Below are 21,665 nucleotides of genomic sequence, written 5' to 3'. Positions count from 1 at the left end.
GTTTAAGCAGTCTTAAACTTTAATAACTTCAACCGAGGGCACTTGTTTAAAATAAAGCACATCAAATTCCACATTACAAGGGGTGAAATGTTAGAATACTGAGTTTATTCATCTGATCAATTAGAGTAGAAACTTCAAGAAATAAATGTAAGGAGAGAGAACGGTGAAGAGAAATTACTTAACTCTGGCACCAAGAACATGCACACTTACCTGTTTACACACACGCACACATACATTTTAATATTCCTCCATGAGTGAAACTTATTTAAGTATGAATTAAAAATCCATTTAAGGTAGTATTCGAGGTATTATGCTTCCTACCTATAAGAAGACTTAAATGGAACTATTTCTGAAATGATGTTATCATTTAAATTATATAAATAATACTGGTCCACATTGCACTATATTGGCAGTAAATAAAGAGATAAAATCCTGTATCATCTTTGTGAATTCCTGCATTGACACTACTATTAATAATAGTTGTCATTTACTGAGCAATTACTATAAAGCAGGCACTACCTTAAGTGCTTTACATACTTTATGTTACTCAATTATCCAAAAACCTCATGTGGTATATATTATTATTATCTTCATATTACAGTAAAGGGAGAAATAGAAGGAAAAGTTCTAAGGACCTTGAAGCAGCTCATCAACATTGAAATAATTATTTTCAAAACTGTTCAGTAATATGGGTGGATGGTATGTACCATTATTCCTATTTTACAGGTAAGTAAAATTGAGGTCAAGCATGATATATAAATCAGTGGAAAAACCAGGACAACTAAGCTGGACTACTGACTTTTACTCTATGCTAATTAATTTTAAGTGAGTAAGAATTATGGTCACTTGTAGTGAATTTCACACTGAGTGAAAGACTAACTCGTTCTATCAGCAACTGGAGGCAACGACAGCTTCCAAGGAGCATAATGGCTGACAGCTAATGGCTTTGGGGTCAGAGAGATCCAGATTCCAATAGTGTCTCTGTCATTTACCGTGTGTGTGGCCATGGGCAAGTTATTTAATCTATTTGAGCCCCAGTTTCATTATCTCTAAAATGAGGATGAAATTATCTCTTGTAACCTGGGGTTGTGATGAATAGATGTGAAAAAGCACATAAGTCATTCAGCACAGTGCCTGGCACAAAGTAAACACTTAAAAAATGGTAGCTGTGAGAGTTACTTCTGCCCAGTGATGTCCAGGAGACTGGCCAAGAGCAATGGATGAGGGGAGCGTTATTATTTCTACTTAGAAAGGCAGGCTCTCTACATGCTGATTCCAACTGACCTTTCTATTCTTCTCTCCCACTAAACAACCCCACAGCACACCCCATATCAGACTTATTACTGTTCCTCAAACATCCTGCTCTTTCCCATCTCACAGCATTTGTCCAAGTTTACTTCCCTCTGCCTGGATTACCCTTTCTATCTAGTCTACAGGATCTAGCTCAAAGCGCTATCTTTCAACGCAGTCATTACTTGTATCCTTTCCCCTCAAAATCTCATAGCTTTTAAATCCCTGGCTGATTAACAGGAAACATAAGTCCCATAAAGTGAAGGAGTTAGTACATATCAATGTTCCTCAGAGCGAGTTTTTACAGAACATCAGTATTATGAGAAGATCTGTGAAAAAAGGCCAATATAAGTTTGGGAAATGTTTCACCTATGTGCCTATCCCTCTTGAGGGTTAGTAATACAACTTAGTGTATTAAAGGCTCTGGGAAGTTCTACAGTGAAAATATACTTAATTTTCCTAAAATAATTTTTCCTCAACTTTATTTGACCATAGAGAAATGTTTTAAACAAAAATATATTTCAAAATATCTGGGAAACTTTGGTCTGAATAGAGGACCAAAGTTTTAGTAGCTTTATCTTTGTTCCAAAAAAAAAATCACATACAGGAATATAAACAAATAAATCAGCTCTAGTTAAGGAGGGGAAATAAGCAGCCGAGAACTCTCTTCACTTAGCCTCTACTACCTCCCTTCCTCTGACTACAGAATCGCAAAGGCTCCTTGGGGTACAGTTTACAAACCATTTGCCTAGAAGACTTCATGAGCCTGTTTCTTATCAACTGGTAAAGCATGTGGAATTTGGATATACCCCTGCCAGCCATATGACATCCTGGTTAAGATGGCAGAACTAAACCCTTAGGGATGAGGAATTAAGAGGAAGCCAGCAAGAACCCTGTGTGACAGTGGTAAATCTATCCAAAGCCTACATAAAGGAGGGGGACTAAGGCACCATAACCTAAAGGGTAAAAGCAGATAAAGTTTAGACCTACATCAAATATCAAAAACCAAGGTGGGGGTCCAAACTAGAGTAAATAGGATAGAATATAGCTTAAGAAATGCAGCAATGGGACTATTAGATATAGAGATTGTTAGTCTTGGGATTCTTCATATCTAAGACAAGAGAGAAAATAAAGGAGTCTCAGTTTTGGGGCAATCTAGTAGGGATACAAGCATGCATCCCCCTTACATATCAGGTGCCGATGTCCAAAGAAGGTAGGGAGGGTTTGAGAATACCTAAGAGGTCCAGACTAATAAGTGGGCAAGAAAGAGGTATAAAGCAACAGAAAGCGCATTTAAATAATTCTAAAACCCATTTTGCGTGTCCATACGACTTTCACAGTAGATAGAATCACTTACTGAAAGCTCCATAGGAAAAGATGTAAGAAAGAGGCAAGAAGACTTCTCAGCTCTAACATGCTGTGATTCTATAATACCTGCTAGAATAAAGTTCTAAAAAAAGACTAATTCCCATAAAATCTAGGAGACTTAAATTATTGCAATGGGCTTCTAGATTTTTCAGTACTGTTTCAAATAAACAATTAACATTAGAACCTGAAATTCAATCTCCTGTTCCTAGTCTTCACTGAGAAAATGCTATCCATATTTAAAGAAAATTTTGTGAAATGCTACTAAATTTTAAAGTACGACTATAGGAACCAATTGGAACTGTGGCTTACCCCAGAAAGATTTCCCAGAACCAGTTTTACCAACTGCTTCACGTAGGAAAATGAGGGTGCACAATTGCTATTCCTAATGTGGGCACTGCAAGCGTCCAGGACAGTCCGAACAGAAACCCGAGCATAAATAACATCCTCACACATTCCAAGCAGTATACTGTTGAGATGATCTCCAAGCTTGATAGGCTGCATATAAAGAAAGAAAAAGTCATGTTGGCAAGTGTGAGTAAATCTAACTAACACAAGACAAACCATTCCAAGAGTCACAGGAACCACACCAAACACACCTGGAGGAAATAAATTTCTTATCTAGTAGCATGTCTATTTGACTATATTTTACATTTTTATAATCCAAAAATTTTATTAGCAGAAGTTGGTTAACAGACATCTCCTAAGATAGGAGGTATTATAGAAAAACTCTGGGGTGTTTTGGTATGATTAAGAAATGGAATGTTTTGGTTATCCAAGTATTTTGGTAAGCAGTTTATATATATACACTACTTGGGGGGAATAAACAATTTCCTAACATTTCAAAAAAGGAATATATTTGATATATATTTAATGTAATTTGACACTCATGATAACTTAGAAGAGATTTCAAATATTGCAATGACTCAAGGTCATTTAAATATAAGTTCTCATTATGCTGGTGAAACAGAAGGCAAAATGTGAGTTTTTTTTTTAATTAGTTGACATAATTTATAGAATATTTTATCTAAATGTCCAATAATCATACCAAGAAATGCAAATTAAAACCACAGAAAGAAGTCACTATATATACGCTCACTAGAATGGTTAAAATAAAAGACTGATAATATGAAGTAGTGGTGAGGAGAAAAGCATTGCTTATGGGTGTTTGAACTGGTACATCCACTTTGGTTTAAACATATGCTTTACCTGTGACCCTTCCCTTCCACTTCTCATCCATCTGGGTATTATATTGCATCTTATAGAGCTCAGCTTAGCAGCAATGTCCTTTAAAAAACCTATCCTAACCCTCCAAGTCTAGTTAGAGGCTCCAACGCTTGGTTTTCCATAGCACCCTCCATTTACCCTAACATAGCATTGGTCACATTGCATTGTAATTGGTTATTTTGGTTGTCTGTACCTGTGATAGGACTCCACAGACGTGGGACATTATATTCCTAGTGTCTGGTACAGTGTCTGACATAAGGTAGGTGCTTAATAAATACTTTTGAATTAATATTAAATATTTCCAAAACAGTTACGATATCTGACAGTAAAATAGAAGTAAATGTTTATACTTCCCTTCCAATTTACACATTATAGATATATTGACTTTATTTTCAGTTACCAGAAAAGAGAAAGTGTTAAATTATAGGCTGTGATCACATTTTACATGTAAGTTAGGTTCTATAAAATGACCCTATTATTTCCAGTAATAATTTAACTTTCTCATTTATATTTATAGAATTGAAACTGAGGAAAGTAAATATACAGTATTTTTCATGATGTAAAATGAAACCAAAACAAGTTGAAGACCATCATTCGTTTTTCATGGATCTTAAGATGTCTGAATTTTAGAATAAAAGCCTAAAATACTTACTGCTTCTTAATTTGATAAAAAAAACAAAAACAAAACACACCTAGTTACTTTTGTTTGGAGTTCTAAATGCCTAAAATGACACAATTCTGTATGCTACATCTTTGATGAAGTACAGTTATTTTAAAATTTTTGATTATATTTATTACTATGTTTATTATTGTGTCTTCAGGAAATCAGTTATTTTAGAAAATAAAGACTAGAAGCAGACCAATGATCATCAGAGCCTAAGACCCCACAAAGTGTTACTTTAATATCTGTGTCTGCTGCTGCAGGAGTAGTGAAGTATGATTTTGAAGTGACAAGAGAAAAAGTAATGAAGTATAAACTCTGAGACATAGTTAGAGCTACTATTATTCCTACAGTTTTTGCATCAAAAAAGGTTATCACTTTCTGTTCAAGAATGAATCATCAAAGAAATTTACAATCCCCCTTTATCAGTCATTAAATTAAAAGAAATAAAGTGGACTCCCATTTCTCTCGCTATAATTTTGAAGAGGCTACTATATTTCACAGAGTGAACTGTTGAAACAGGTAGTGACTGCTATAATTCTAAGAACAGTCTAAGAAAAATAATTTCTTTAGTACTTTATTATTTCATTCTGAGGGTGTGACATTATTAATGTGAACAACCAGTATAGAAACACTGGTGTGCCTGACAACACACTGTAGAACACATAAATACACAGAACTTCTTAAAAAGTGTAAAGTTGTACAAATGTGACAACTTGACTTACTTGGCTCTGAGGTACTTCATGATCAGCCCCCCAATACAATGTCATTCCAAGAGAATAAATATGGATCTAGGAATAGAATTTTTAAAAAAATCATTTTATGTAAAAACTTAATTTAGCAAGTACTATATATTCATGACTTTGCTCCAAAGAAAGTGTAACACATGATTTGAGAAAATCATCATTTCAGATTTTGCATTAAAGTATGTGAGAGTTTAAAATAGAAAATAGGACTGGAAATGATGAGAACAGACTTTTTTTTTCCGCCAACTTTCTAGACTGTCTGCTATGAGTAATCATTTTTATTAGTTCTTACTTAAAGTTTCTTTATGAAAGCTCAAGCAAATATGAATAGTCTTACTTTCCCCTTCTTTTACAAAAGGCCAGAAATTTAAAAAATTACTCGACACCTTGCAGTTTTAATTTAACAAGACAGGCATTTCCATATCAATGTTTAGAGATCTCATTCTTTTTACTGCTGCATAGAACTCCATTTTGTGGCTATAGCATTGTTTACTTAACTGATCTGTTATTAATGGGCAATTAGAATTTTCCTAAACTTTTGCTATTATAAAAAATGTTTTAGCAAACAGCCTTGTGATGTCATTTTGTACATGCAGGTATTCCTCTTGAATTGACTCCCTTAGATTATGAATAAAAGAGTAAATCATCTATAGTTTTGATACATTTTGTCAGATTTCCCCCACAGACGTTTTATCATTTTGCATTTCTACCAGCAACATATGATTTTTTCACAAGCCTTATCCATAGAATGTGTTATGAAGATTTGGATTTTTACCAAACTGAAAAGAGAAGAAAAATCTCATTGCAGTTCTGATTAGCCTTTTTCTTACTAAGAATGGATGGGGTAGTGGTAGATAGAGAAAAAAGTTGGGTCAGAAAAGATTCCTTTTTCATTGTTTGTTTGCTTCTTAAAGACTGAAAAAAGGACAACATTTTTATGCTAGTAGGAATGATCCAACAGGGAAAACTGGAACTGCAGGAGAGAGACGAGACTGTTGGGAGAACACTGCTGAGTAAGCGGGAGGAAGCGGAAGCTAATGCACAAAGGAAGGAGTTGGCTTGACACCTCTGTCACAGTTCTTCTGAAGTAGGGAAGCAAAGAATATGAAAATTTATGTAGGTAGTCCAGTTGTGGGATCTTGGGAGAAGTCTCCTGATCGCTTCTACTTTTTTCCCCTGTGAAACAGGGAGCAAGATTATCAGCCTGAAGTGAGGACAGTTAATCCTTATAAGTAATCATTTTCCAGTTCTCCTGTTAAGCAATTTCAGAGCTAGACTTTTAGCCCATCTCTACCAGTACTGAATAATCTTACCATGAGCATTTTTTGCACCAATCTTACTCCAGGGCCATCTTATTTTCTTGTCTTTATTTTTTCTTTTCATTTTGCCCTTATTTTCTCACCTGTATTTTTTAATTATACAAACTGTCTCGAATCCTCTTTAGATATAGGTGAGGTAAATACAAATAAAACTGGGTATCCTTACAATCTCACAGCATTTTAATCTATTCCTAGTATTGCCTCTTAAATTATTCCTAAATTACAGATTAGTTGTTCCTCTTTTCAAATATTTTCATGGTTCCCAATTTGCAAAAATCCAAATTCTTTATGATGATATGCAAGGCTCACTCTGACCTGCGTCTACCTCCATTTTCCAGGCAGGTTTTTTTTTTTTTTTTTAATAAGTTTATTTATTTATTTTTGGCTGTGTTGGGTCTTCGTTGCCTCGTGCAGGCTTTCTCTAGTTGCGGCGAGGGGGGGCTACTCTTCATTACGGTGCGCAGGCTTCTCATTGTCGTGGCTTCTCTTGTTGCGGAGCACCGGCTCTAGGCGCGCAGGCCTCAGCAGTCGTGGCACGCGGGCTCTAGAGCACAGGCTCAGTAGTTGTGGTGCACGGGCTTAGTTGCTCCGCGGCATGTGGGATCTTCCCGGACCAGGGCTCGAACCCGTGTTCCCTGCATTGGCAGGCGGATTCTTAACCACTGTGCCACCAGGGAAGCCCCCAGACAGGTTTTTAAGTTTTCCTTCAATTATCACTCCTTCCTCTATCACACTTGACACTTCAGAACTACTATATAATTCTCTGTTGGCAAAATAAATCTTTCTCTTTCCCAGCGTTTCTTGAGCAGTTCTTCCTACCAAAAATTTTTTTTCATCCGTCAATAAAAGTTCCACCCATTATTGATAGTCCAGAGATGATGTTATCTATTATGTATGCTATATAAATCTTCTCAAACAGGATAAAGCATTCTCTCTTATATGATAGTTATTATTTCATTTGTATCTCTAATGAAACAGTTAACTAATACTACCTGTAACATAGTTAAGATGTGTCCTTGTTTGTCTTCCTTGAGAAAGCCTTTTTAACACATCTTAATATCCCTCTTAGCAGTTAACACAGAACTTGTACATAATAGATATTCAATACATGCCTACTGAATTCAAGTAAATGTGCATAAAGTTCAAGGCAGCATGATGTAGGCTATTTGTATCATATTTCTGTTTAGAATTCAAAGAATCTCACATGGGAACACCTTTTCAAAGAGTCTCATATGTGAAAAATATTTTTCATACCTTTAGCAAAAATGACTAATTGCATACTCAAATATATTTCTCTTAATATATTAATTTGGATCTGTGATCCTTTGAGATACTGGTAGTATTTTAAAATTCTTTACTACATTTACTTGTCAGGAGGCTAATTGAGTTATTTTATTTTAATAATTTTTATACAAGACTATATAAAATTATTAACATTATTTTAAAAACTAGATTATAAAATTATACATCTGTTGATCATTTATGTATATAGTATAATGATTAATTTTATGTGTCAACTTGACTTGACCATGGGATGCCTAGATATTTGGTCAAACATTATTCTGGGGCTTCCCTGGTGGCGCAGTGGTTGAGAATCTGCCTGCCAATGAAGGGGACACGGGTTCGAGCCCTGGTCTGGGAAGATCCCACATGCCGCGGAGCAACTGGGCACGTGAGCCACAACTACTGAGCCTGCACGTCTGGAGCCTGTGCTCCGCAACAAGAGAGGTCACGATAGTGAGAGGCCTGCGCACCGCGATGAAGAGTGGCCCCCGCTTGCAGCAACTAGAGAAAGCCCTCGCACAGAAACGAAGACCCAACATAGCCAAAAATAAATAAATAAATAAATAAATTAAAAAAAACATTATTCTGGGTGCTTCTGTGAGAGTGTTTTTGGAAGCAAGTAAACTGAGCAAGGCAGACTGCTCTCCCCAATATAGGTGGTCCTCATCCAATTATTTGAAGGCCTGAATAGAACAAAATAGTTTACCCACCCGCAGGTAAGAAAGAACTCTTTCTTTCTGACTGCCTTCAAACTAGGACATCAACTTTTTGTTACCTTTGGATTTGATCCGAAATACCAGCTCTTCCTGGGTCCTGAGCCTGTTGGCCTTCAGAGTGGAACTACACCCTCAGTTCACCTGGTTCTCAGACCGGAACTACACCATTGGCTCTCCTGGGTCTCCAGCTTGCTGGCTTACCTTGCAGATCTTGGGAATTGTCTGCCTCCATAATTACATGAGCTAATAAGTCTCTCTTTATATACACACGCGCGTGCGCATGCACACAAACACACATATCCTATTGATCCGGTTTCTCTGGAGACCCCTGCTTAATACATATAGATATGAAATATCTATATATAGAAAAAACATGCAGAAATGATAGTTGCTATTTTATTAGAATAGTGCTTTATGGGTTCAAAATTTTTAATATTTTAAGAATCATTTAAAATTTTGTTAAATAAATAACTCCAGATACATCAGATCTTTGTTAAAGTAATGTATAATAATACCTGGTATCTAATATTAGAGAGATATTATTAATATTTGAGAAAAAGTTTGTATAGTATACAAAGAAAAATGCTTTACTTTTACATTTATTCCAAAATAATCTGTAAAGTAAATATGGATAATACTTCCATATACATTATTCATAAGCTAAGAGTTTCTATTGTTGATGCAACCTGAAAAGATACAGGCAGAAAGAAGATCAGTGATACTAAGGTGTAACTAAATTAACACAGTAACGCTGCAATACCACTGAGAGCACTTAGTTCACCTGGTTGATAAATAGCAACGAATGGGTTATAGTTTAGTTACAGTCATTATATGGAAAGGAGAAGGTCATACAAGGAGTGATTATTCAAAAACAGGCAATTATTTGGCCTTCATATGTTTCTTTGGTTTTTACATAAGCAGAAAAAAAGGAGAATACGATGGCCCACATAATACAACTAACGAATATCTTCTATTAAAGATTAGTAAACCCAGGGATTAAAAGACGTCAGGCATTAGAAGTTTTTTTTTTAAAAAAGGTTTTGATCTGCCTCTCACTTCTACTGCATATTTATTTAGCTTCCAAGGGAATTTTTTGCTTTGTGATCTTTGCCAAGGCCCTATTTGTATCAAAGATCTCAGTACCTATCTGTTCCTGATGGATAGCACAGAGGAAATCTATTCCCTTCCCTTAGTGTAATAGCAAGCCAGGATGGTTTCTTGTAGAAGTGGCTGCTTTTCATAATGATGATTCATACACAGGGTTAAATGATAAAGGAACTGGTTCTAGAAGATAGCATTTATAGAAGAGCTAATTAACTATCCATTTAGTCGTTCAACATTTTTTCTGAAAGTCACTAAGCTCGGGATGGTGGTAAAATATAAATATCTCATTCTGGATCAATAATACCACTATATACTAATACATAAGAATATCAACAGCAAGCATGTACATAACGTTTACTGTGTGTCAAGCTTAGTTTATACTTCAGCTTATTCAGTACTACAGAGAGAGAAAGTAACTTTTGTCCAAGGTCACACAGGTAGTTAAGTGCTAGGGGCAGGATTCAAATTCTGGCTCCAGAGCCATATTCTTAACCTCTAAACCAGGGCTTATACTCCTCTGTACTACTGACATTTGGGATCTTTGCTGTGGACAGCAGTCTGTGGATATTTATCCTGTGTAGGATAACAGTAGTACCCCTGGCCTCTACTCACTAGATGCCAGTAGAACTACCTTCCTCCTCCTCCCCCTGCCCCCCCACCGGTTATGACAACTAAAAATATCTCAAGACATTGCCAACTGTCCGCTGGAAGATAAAGCGGCCTCTGATTCAAAACCATGGCTTTAATCTGTTGTACCTTTCCTAGAATCAGAACTCTAAGTAAAGAAAGCTATATGAATATACATGTATGCATCTATTAAACAAAGTAGAAGTGGTAAATTTGTGCTAAGGACATTCAAAAGGACAAGATTACTTATGATTATAGAAGAAATGTAAAGCAGGGGGAGTTTAAGCTGAGGTTTGAATGTAGGTTATGTGTCCCCTCTCTGTGCTCTCTTAATATTTTGTACAGATCCACTATTATTGTATATATTTCCATTACTATTATTATTACTATCATTAATTTCTTTTTGTCTATCTGTCCATTACACTGCTGGCCCTTTGAGGATAAGGACTATTTCTTTTCTTTTTTTTTTTTTTAATATATTTATTTATTTTTGGCTGCATTCGGTCTTCAGTGCTGCATGCGGGCGGCGAGGAGGGGCTACTGTTCGTGGCGGTGCGCGGGCTTCTCACTGCGGTGGCTTCTCTTGCTGCGGAACATGGGCTCTAGAGCGCAGGCTCAGTAGTTGTGGTGCACGGGCTTAGTTGCTCCGCGGCATGTGGGATCTTCCCGGACCAGGGTTCGAACCTGTGTCCCCTGCATTGGCAGGCAGATTCTTAACCACTGCGCCACCAGGGAAGTCCCAGGACTATTTCTTATTCATCTTTGTAACCCTATGGCCTAATATAGTGTAGAATATATAAGTTCTCAATAGATGCTGATTGAAAGAAAGGTTGGTACATAGGATGTGGACATGTAGAAATGCAGAAGAGCATTGTTATACAAAAGAGTGAAGCCACAAAGCATAGGACCTGTTTAATAATCACTGACTACAACTTGTGCCTCTGAAAGAGAGGAGTTGAAATATGGTTGGAATCAGACTCTGGAGAGGTTTTCTATGTTTTGTTAAGGAATCTGTACTTAACTGAGTAAGTGGGCCCATGCAGTTCAAACTGGCATTGTTCAAGGGTCAACCATATGTCAAAAATTTAAATGCACATACTTTTTGATTTCACAATTTTACTATTAGGAAATTATTAGGTTAATTTTTGAACTTACATGCATTGATTATGGGAAATGATATCCATAGCAAATTCTGAATTCTCCAAAGTTCCTTATCTAAATTATCACAGCTTGCTACACACAATATATATATTTGTTCCAAAATTTCTTTTCATAGCCTTGATAATGAAATTAGATCTTCTGATGTTAATGGCATTACCATCCTCAAACTGGATATTCCTATCATAAACATTTCCATCTTCATTGTTTCATCAAATCAACTGTCGAAACTCTGTCAGGTTTGCTTCCACCATAACCCCATTATCCTCACCCTCTATAGTTCCAAGGCATTGCACGATTTTTAGATCTTTCCCCCAGATTATTAAAGTGTCCCAGTTAGATTCTTACATAATCTTTCATCTCACCTAGTTATCCACTTTCATCAAACTTACCCTCTGAAATAACAAATTATATCATATCACTCTCCTAAAAATATGCCCCAGAAGAAAGTCTCAAGTTCTGGCATTCAAAGTGTTCTTCATTCTGACCTATAGTCTCCCTTTAACCACAGCCTTCCAGGTAGCGAATGCCCCAGCCCAGCCAGTCTGACCAAACATTCCCCTATCACAGTGGACAATTTCCTACCCCTTAGCATTACACATCATAGCAACCCTGAGGGGAATCCCCATTTCTACCTATTTTCAATTTTCTAAATTCTACTCACTCTTTGTAGCTCAACACAAATGCTACCTTCTCTGCGGTATCATTCTAAATTAGAAATTGTTTCTCTTCGAAACTTCCAAACTACTTTATCCCTCTATATAGCATTCGTTTCAATTTGCCTTATATTATAGATATACATATATGTGTATATATATATAATCATTAACAAATTTTTAAAATATTTTCCACACATGAGAAAGTGTTGATATAAAATACAAAGACTGAAAAATAAATCTTAAAATTCTTTAAGCATCTTAGAAAAACTCACAAAAAAGGCTATAAATATATTAGATCTATTTAATTAATAAACAAACGTTAACCAGATAGTTGCTACTGTAAAACCATCAAGTTGACAAATAATAAGAGAGAGAGAAAGAAAAAAAGAGAAGGAAGGAGGAAAGTAGGAAAGAAGTGAGGGAGGGAGGGGAGGGAAGGAAGGAAGGAAGGAAGGAAGGAAGGAAGGAAGGAGGGAGGGAGGGAGGGAGGAAAGAAGGAAGGAAGGAAGGAAGGAAGGAAGGAAGAAAGGAAGGAAGGAAGGAAGGAAGGAAGGAAGGAAGGAAGGAAGAAAGGAAGGAAGGAAGGAAGGAAGGAAGGAAGGAAGGTCCAGTTATTTTTGTATCTTCCTCCCAAGCACAGTGTTTTATACACAGCAGGCATTTAATAAGTATTTTAAAACATGAATTAATAATGGCTCACATTTTTTTCATATTTTTTCTTAGATCCATACATTTTTATAAAACTACTTTGAATTTTTAAATATGAACTTCTTGGAATACATGATCATTTTATTTTATTTTATTTTTTAATTGAAGTATAGTTACTGTACAATATTACATAAGTTACAGGTGTACAATACAGTGATTCACAATTTTCAAAGGTTAGGCTCCATTTATAGTTATTATAAAATATTTGGCTATATTCCTCATGTTGTACAATATATCCTTGTAGCCTATTTTATACCTAATAGTTAGCACCTCTTACTCCCCTCTCCCTGTCCCTCTCCCCATTGGTAACTACCAATTTGTTCTCTATATCTGTGAGTTTGATTTTTTTTTTGTTATATTCACTAGTTTGTTGTATTTTTTAGATTCCACACATAAGTGATAACATGATCATTTTAAATTCAATGGATGTTTTTCAGAGGGTTGAAGGTAGCCCAGTGTCTACTTTTCCTACCCCCACCAAAACAAAAAACAAAATAAAGCAAAAAAGACGTAATGTTACCTTTTCAACATCGGAGAGGGAAGTTAGTGATTGATTCTGAAGAACCTCTGGTGCAGTGAATGCTCGAAGATCCTGACTGGAAATATTTTCATCTGTAAATGACACGCTACCAGATGGCAGCAATAGCAGAGACCATGGAGAAATGATGAAGCCAAGAGCAGCAGGATCAGCTATGCTTACTGGTTTGTAACCATACAGAATGAAAAGAAAAAAGAAAGATAAATGCTTAAAATTAAGTGATTATAGATCACGTAAATGAATACCCCAGCATATTCATATATATGTGCAGTTACATACACCAAATCAACATGCTACAAAATGAGAGTGGGTTTCATACACCTAATACTGCTAGCATTATTAACAACAACACCTTGATTTGGCTTAGTCTTTCAAACTTAGACTAGATGGCAGATCTTAGAAACTAGAAATAGAGAACTTTCATTGTCAGTCATAAGACTATACTTGGTTCAAATACTTATCACAGTGATACAGAGATATGAATAAGAATCAACAGTTCTTACATTTTGTTGGGTGGAGGGTGGTTCGTGGATTCCTTTGAGGATTTGGTAAAAACTATGGTTGAGAGACCATTACAAGAAAACTGCCCATAAATACCTTTGTAAACAAAAGGTGTTTGGGGACTTCCCTGGTGGTGCAGTGGTTAAGAATCCGCCTGCCAATGCAGGGGACATGGGTTCGAGCCCTGGTCCGGGAAGATCCCACATGCCGTGGAGCAACTAAGCCCATGGGCCACAACTACTGAGCCTGTGCTCTAGGGCCTGCAAGCCACAACTACTGAGCCCGTGTGCCCAGAGCCCGTGCTCTGCAACAGGAGAAGCCACTGCAATAAGAAGCCCGTGCACCGCAACGAAGAGCAGCCCCCACTCGCCGCAACTAGAGAAAGCCCGCGTGCAGCAACGAAGACCCAAGGCAGCCATAAATGAATGAATAATTATATATATATATATATATATATATATATATATATATATATATATATATATATGTGTGTGTGTGTGTGTGTGTGTTCATGGATCTCCTTAGAACTCGTTTATGGACCCCAGCTTAAGATTCTCTGATTTAGACTACAGTGTTCTGAAACTGATAGAAAATAATTCCTTTGATAATTCATCAGATTTAGAATTAGTAGTTTCCAACTACAATGAAAGCCTCCTTTTTGCATCAAGATGTATATAGTCTTGTATGCATTTATTCATTATTTCAGTAGAATTTCAGGCAGCTCTGTGCTACCAAATGTGATCAATGTGGCCTCTAATTTTGCTATGTTTTGATGTTTGTCTTTATGGGTGCCTAAGAGCTCAGTTTAAGAGTATTAAAAAAAAAGTCCTTAGATTTTAAGTAAAGCTATACATTAGGCTCAACAAAACAGACTTACTAGAAGGAATATTATTTGACCTCCCATTTCAAAAGGAAATTAAAATAGGTTTTAAGGTAAATGTTAAATAAAACTGAGTTACAGACACAAGAAATCTCTATAGGAAGGTCACAGAAGGCCGTTGCCCGCCAATGCCACGATTATTCAATCTGAATGTGTTACACTGCTAAGTCAAATCATAAGAAACTGACAGAAGTCTATGGAATAGTTTATCAAACATACAGTATCTATGCTTTCCTAAAAACAACTTTCATTAGAATTGAGTCATCCATCCTTTCTGACTTTTTAACCTCTACCTATGGTCAAGATTCTGATCATCAGAACTTGACTTACGCTGATAAAAAAGTAAACTATTAAAATTCATTTCTCCTTTGAAGATTAAAAAGCCAACTGTACATCCTCCTGCATTCTTATGAATTTGAAACATGTCTTTAACAACTGTGTCAAGGAAGAAAAATGTGTTTGAATGCATCTTTAATCAGTCAGCATATCTTATGTGGCCCTGAGGCCGAGTTACAGACCAGTGGTCCTCACATTCCTACTCAACCACACATCAGGTTGCTAACAACATGACTCAGAATTCTCAAGGCAAAATATGTTTCAATGAATCATCATAGCTGTTAAGCTTAGGCATACTGTTGCCTTTCACAGCCACTTTACACACTGTCTTTTACTTGAGATTTTTCTTGTTTCTTGAGGTAGGACTGTATTGCTATAAACTTCCCTCTAGGTTTGGGTCATCATGTTTTCATTGTCATTTGTTTCTAGGTATTTTTTGATTTCTTCAGTGATCTCTTGGTTACTGAGTAGTGTATTGTTTAGCCTCCATGTGTTTGTATTTTTTAGTTTTTTTCCTGTAATTGATATCTAGTCTCATAGTGCTATGGTCGGAAAAGATACATGGTACGATTTTAATTTTTTAAAATTTACCAAGGCTTGATTTGTGACCCAAGATATGATCTATCCTGGAGAATGTTTCATGAGCGCTTGAGAAAAAAGTGTATTCTGTTGTTTTTGGATGGAATGTCCTATAAATATCCATTAAGTCCATCTTGTTTAATGTATCATTTAAAGCTTGTGTTCCCTTATTTATTTTCATTTTGGATGATTTGTCCATTGGTGAAAGTGGAGTGTTAAAGTCCCCTACTATGATTGTGTTACTGTCGATTTCCCCTTTTATGGCTGTTAGCATTTGCCTTATGTTTTGAGGTGCTCCTGTGTTGAGTGCATAAATATTTACAATTGTTGTATCTTCTTCTTGGATTGATCCCTTGATCATTATGTAGTGTCCTTCTTTGTCTCTTGTAATAGTCTTTCTTTTAAAGTCTATTTTGTCTGATATGAGAATTGCTACTCCAGCTTTCTTTTGATTTCCATTTGCATGGAATATCTTTTTCAATCCCCTCATTTTCATACGGTATGTGTCCCTAGGTCTGAAGTGGGTCTCTTGTAGACAGCATATACATGGGTCTTGTGTTTGTATCCATTCAGCCAGTCTATATCTTTTGGTTGGCGCATTTAATCCATTTACATTTAAGGTAATTATCAATATGTATGCTCCTATTACCATTTTCTTAATTGTTTCAGGATTGTTTTTGTAGGTCTTTTCCTTCTCTTGTGTTTCCTGCCTAGAGAAGTTCCTTGAACATTTGTTGTAAAGCTAGCTTGGTGGTGCTGAATTCTCTTAGATTTTGCTTGTCTGTAAAGGTTTCAATTTCTCTGTCGAATCTGAATGAGATCCTTGCTGGGTAGAGTAATCTTGGTTGTAGGTTTTTCCCTTTCATCACTTTAAATATGTCCTGCCACTCCCTTCTGGCTTGCAGAGTTTCTGCAAAAAGGTCAGCTGTTAACCTTATGGGGATTCCCTTGTATGCTATTGTTGCTTTTCCCTTGCTGCTTTTAATATTTTTTCTTTGTATTTAATTTTTGATAGTTTGATTAATATGTGTCTTGGCGTGTTTCTCCTTGGATTTATCCTGTATGGGACTCTGTGTGCTTCCTGGACTTGATTGACTATTTCCTTTCCCATATTAGGGAAGTTTTCAACTATAATCTCTTCAAATATTTTCTCAGTCCCTTTCTTTTTCTCTTCTTCTGGGACCCCAATAATTCGAACATTGGTGCGTTTAATGTTGCCCCAGAGGTCTCTGAGACTGCCCTCAGTTCTTTTCATTCTTCTTTCTTTATTCTGCTCTGCAGTAGTTATTTCCACTATTTTATCTTCAAGCTCACTTATCCATTCTTCTGCCTCAGTTATTCTGTTACTGATTCCTTCTAGAGAATTTTTAATTTCATTTATTGTGTTGTTCATCATTGTTTGTTTGCTCTTTAGTTCTTCTAGGCCCTTGTTAATCCTTTCTTGTATTTTCTCCATTCTATAGCCAAGATTTTAGATCATCTTTACTATCATTACTCTGAATTCTTTTTCAGGTAGACTGCCTATTTCCTCTTCATTAGTTTGGTCTGGTGGGTTTTTACCTTGCTCCTTCATTTGATGCATGTTTCTCTGTCTTCTCATTTTGTTTAACTTACTGTGTTTGGGGTCTCCTTTTCGCAGGCTGCAGGTTTGTAGCTCCTGTTGTTTTTGGTGTCTGCCCCCAGTGGGTGAGGTTGGTTCAGTGGGCTGTGTAGGCATCCTGGTGGAGGGGACTGGTGCCTGTGTTCTGGTGGATGAGGCTGGATCCTGTCTTTCTGGTGGGCATGACCACATCCGGTGGTGTGTTTTGGGGTGTCTGTGACCTTATTACGATTTTAGGCAGCCTCTCTGCTAATGGGTGGGGTTGTGTTCCTGTCTTGCTAGTTGTTTGGCATGGGGTGTCCAGCACTGCAGCTTGCTGGTCGTTGAGTGGAGCTGGGTCTTAGTGTTGAGATGGAGATCTCTGGGAGAGCTCTCACCAACTGATATTACGTGGGGCCTGGAGGTCTCTGGTAGTCCAACGTCCTGAACTCAGCTCTCCTACCTCAGAGGCTCAGTCCTGACACCCAGCTGGAGCACCAAGACCCTTTCAGCCTCACAGCCAGGTACGTGGGGATTTTCTTGCCTTTTGGGAAGTCTGAGGTCTTCTGCCAGCGTTCAGTAGATGTTCTGTAGGAGTTGTTCCACATGCAGATATATTTTTGATGTATTTGTGGGGAGGAAGGTGATCTCCACATCTTACTCCTCCGCCATCTTGAAGATCCGCCCCCACACAGTCTTTTAAAAGCTTCTTCTTGGGTATCTCATGCACAAATACCACAGAATCCAGCCAGAGAAGAACACAAACAAGGCAGAAGAATATTTTCTTTGCCAAAGAATGCTATTCAAAATATTGAGATTTCACATGTCACGGACATAATAAAATAGTCTATAATCAATTCTTTTCAAATTAGCAACTAAAGGGAACAAACACTAGGAGACCAATTCAGAAGGCAATGCACTAATATCTGTTATGAGATGATGATGACCTGGAACCACAGTGGTAGTGAGAACCTGTTGGAATGCAAATGTATCTTAGAGGTAGTGACAACAAAATTTCCTGACAGACTGGATGTGGAGTGAGAGAAAGAGGGGAATCAGGATGACTCCAAGAGTTTGGTCTCAGGAACAGGAAGGATGGAGTGTCATCAACTGAGAATAAGAAGACTGTAAGAATAGCATAGGTTGCTGAGGTAGGGGCTGGGAGATAGTGGTAGGAATTAGAACTTTACTTTGGGACCTATTAAGTTTAAGATATCTGTTAGATATTCAAATGGATGTGTCAAATATGCAGTTGCATCTCAAGTTTGGGAGAATGGTCTGAATTGGGGAGTCACTGGTCTAATAGATGGTACTGAAAGCCTTGTAACTGGATGAGATGACCAAAAAGTGAGTTAAGATAGAAAAGAAATCAAGGACATTGGACAGTGCTGTGGGGTACTCCAGCTTTAAGACCAACTGCTCCTTCTCAGTCTTTTCTTCCAGCTTGCTGAACCTAAGAGAGGAGGATGGGATTCTAACTCTCATGCCTAATTCCTGTCATCCTTATTTGGGGACAGAATTATGGTTTCTAGTATATCTATTACTATTTGAATTTATAAATTATTAGGGATCACAGCTAACACAGAAGCATGAATGCCATCCAGAAGTCTAAATGCTATGTCTTGTCCTGCCATTCTTGGTAATGGTATCCACTCAGACCTGAAAAGAGCTTGCTGCACTCCTCCTCCTCATCCCAGGCAACAGACTGACCCTACCCTCTCCTTGACAGGGTAGCATAGAACAGAAACTGTTGAAGGTGAAAGTAATCTATAATTGCTTATCACTTTGAAATTAAGAGGTCTACTCACTTATCAGCACAATGAAGATCAGCAAAACTAATACTCTGACAAGAACTGTATCTTTCAACTTTTGCTTTATACAATAGGTTTTTGTTTCTTTGTCTTTACTGAACATCTAAAGTATACCCTTATTTTAAGTACTATATATTTAAACATAATATTCTCAAAATTACAAGTCATTTGCTTATAGAGTCCATAGTTTTATTGGGGAGATAAAATGTATTCATAAATAAATACAAGATAAAAAGTATAAGGTATTTAAAAGACAAAACAAAAGGAAGTTTAGACGAAATTACTTCAGTTACAAAGAAGAGAGAATTAATTTTTTAAAATATGTGGTCCTTTAAGATGAGTAAGATTTGACCATGGTTAAGAGGGCGATTCCAAAGAGAAGAAACAGCCAAAGCAAAGGCATATGGTCAGGAAATTATTAAGTTTGTACAAGGAACAAACTCCAAGAATTTGGAGCACCGGAATGGTAGAGAGCAGTGAAAAACAGAATTACCAACGTGGGTCATATTTTTACTTGTTAAAAAACACACATACAAATAAATGACACAAATATTTTTGTTGTTTTCAAATGTGATTTTTAAATGTCTTGTAATAAAGCTAAAGCAGCTGTGACAACAAACTACATTGTTGTCAAATTCCCAAAGCACACACACGACATTTAAGTGCTCCATTCTTCAGAAAACAAACCACAAAATATATTTTTCAATAACTGTAAAGGGTTATGCAAACCTTCAAGTGAGGAAATTTAGAGTCATGGCTACAATCAGTCTAATTCACCCTCCTTCTCTAACTAAAAGAAAAGAATTTAAAGCAAATGTATTCAAAATCCTTCAAAGAATGCTAACAAAAGAATATTTAAAAATGGAATTCCAGAAGCTTGTAATTTGGTGTCCCATAATGTTTTAGTTGTGTGATGACTGTCCTCAAGAATGCTATTATTGTTTAAAAGTAAATCTGATGTGAACTGATTCCAGGACTCAAATGATTCTATTTAAAGACTTTTCCAAACATTCCACAGAGAAAGTTGCTTAATCAAAATTTCAAGCAGTTAGAGGCAAAGTTATAAATAAGCAGAAATTTGATATGCAAAGAAACATCTTAGAGCTTCTTTCCAATGTTCCCTTAAACTAAGCCCCATACCTATATGTTTCCCCCCCACTGAGGGGTCTTACCATTTCCTTTAGATTGTCCCCTTCATTTAATTTTCTTGGCCTTCCAGTTACAGTATAAAAATTAGAGAAATGATCATAACTGGGTAACAAACATGATAAGGCAAAACAATCGAAAGTATCAGCAAACCATCTAAAACACTTCGAACAACAACGAAACCATTTTGACCTGAAAAGTCCCTTTGCCTATCTAAGCACATATATGTTCTATTATAGTACTTGGCAAAAATCTATGCAGAGGCCACTGTTTCAGACTCTGAAGGATCTGATGAAGTCATTCTATGATACAGAATTCTCTCAAAAATTCAGTTCATGTGTGCATAAAAATACACACAGACACACACACACACACACACACAGTGTTAAATCAATCATCTGGTGTAACAATGCACAAACAGAAAAAAATATGGTTTAGAATAGTTCCCCTATATTTTAACATTTTCTTGATAGTAAAGCTTTGTGATAAACTGTTTAAGGTTCACTGCAACTCACCAAGAAAAAAGGAGAGGACTCAAATCAATAAAATTAGAAATGAAAAAGGAGAAGTTACAACGGACACCACAGAAATACAAAGGATCATAAGAGACTGCTACAAACAACTATATGCCAATAAAATGGACAACCAAGAAGAAATGGACAAATTCTTAGAAAGATACAACCTTCCAAGACCAGACTAGGAAGAAATAGAAAATATGAACAGACCAATCACAAGTACTGAAATTGAAACTGTAATTAAAAAACTCCCAACAAACAAAAGTCCAGGACCAGATGGCTTCACAGGTGAATTCTATCAAACATTTAGAGAAGAGCTAACACCTATCTTTCTCAAACTCTTTCAAAAAATTGCAGAGGGAGGAACACTCCCAGGCCCATTCTATGAGGCCACCATCACCCTGATACCAAAACCAGAGAAAGATGTCACAAAGAAAGAAAACTACAGCCCAATATCACTGATGAACATAGATGCATAAATACTCAACAAAATACTAGCAAACCAAATCCAACAATACATTAAAAGGATCATACACCATGATCAAGTAGGATTTATCCTAGAGATGCAAGGATTCTTCAAAATCTGCAAATCAGTGTGATACACCACATTAACAAACTGAAGAATAAAAACCATATGATCATCTCAATACATATAGGAAAAGCTTCTGACAAAATTCAACACCGATTTATGATAAAAGGTCTCCAGAAAGTGGGAATAGAGGGAACTTACTTCAACATAATAAAAGGCATATGTGACAAACCCACAGCTAACATCATTCTCAACGGTGAAAAGCTGAAAGCATTCCCTCTAAGATCAGGAACAAGGCAAGGACATCCATTGTCACCACTTTTATTCAACACAGTTTTGGAAGTCCTTGCCACGGCAATCAGAGAAGGAAAAGAAATAAAAGGAGGA

General features: G+C 36.6%; 1 protein-coding gene across 8 annotated transcripts in view; it reads right to left on the bottom strand.

Annotated features, from left to right (window-relative positions):
• PTPN13 (protein tyrosine phosphatase non-receptor type 13) overlaps positions 1–21,665 on the bottom strand; it is a 224,735-nt gene that overhangs the window by 130,767 nt on the left and 72,303 nt on the right. For all 8 annotated transcript variants that reach the window (XM_082463220.1, XM_082463219.1, XM_082463217.1 and 5 more), the window contains 3 exons: positions 13,385–13,563; positions 5,269–5,334; positions 2,968–3,153 (listed from right to left, as the gene is read on the bottom strand). In XM_082463220.1, coding sequence (XP_082319346.1) covers positions 2,968–3,153; positions 5,269–5,334; positions 13,385–13,563 — 431 coding nt within the window. The remainder of the gene's footprint in view (positions 1–2,967; positions 3,154–5,268; positions 5,335–13,384; positions 13,564–21,665) is intronic.

The sequence above is a fragment of the Balaenoptera physalus genome, assembly GCF_965194825.1.
Source record: "Balaenoptera physalus genome assembly, chromosome: 5".
Classification (NCBI taxonomy): domain Eukaryota; kingdom Metazoa; phylum Chordata; class Mammalia; order Artiodactyla; family Balaenopteridae; genus Balaenoptera; species Balaenoptera physalus.
The sequence above is the reverse complement of the archived record's forward strand: the minus strand, read 5'-3'. Positions and strand labels throughout refer to the sequence as shown.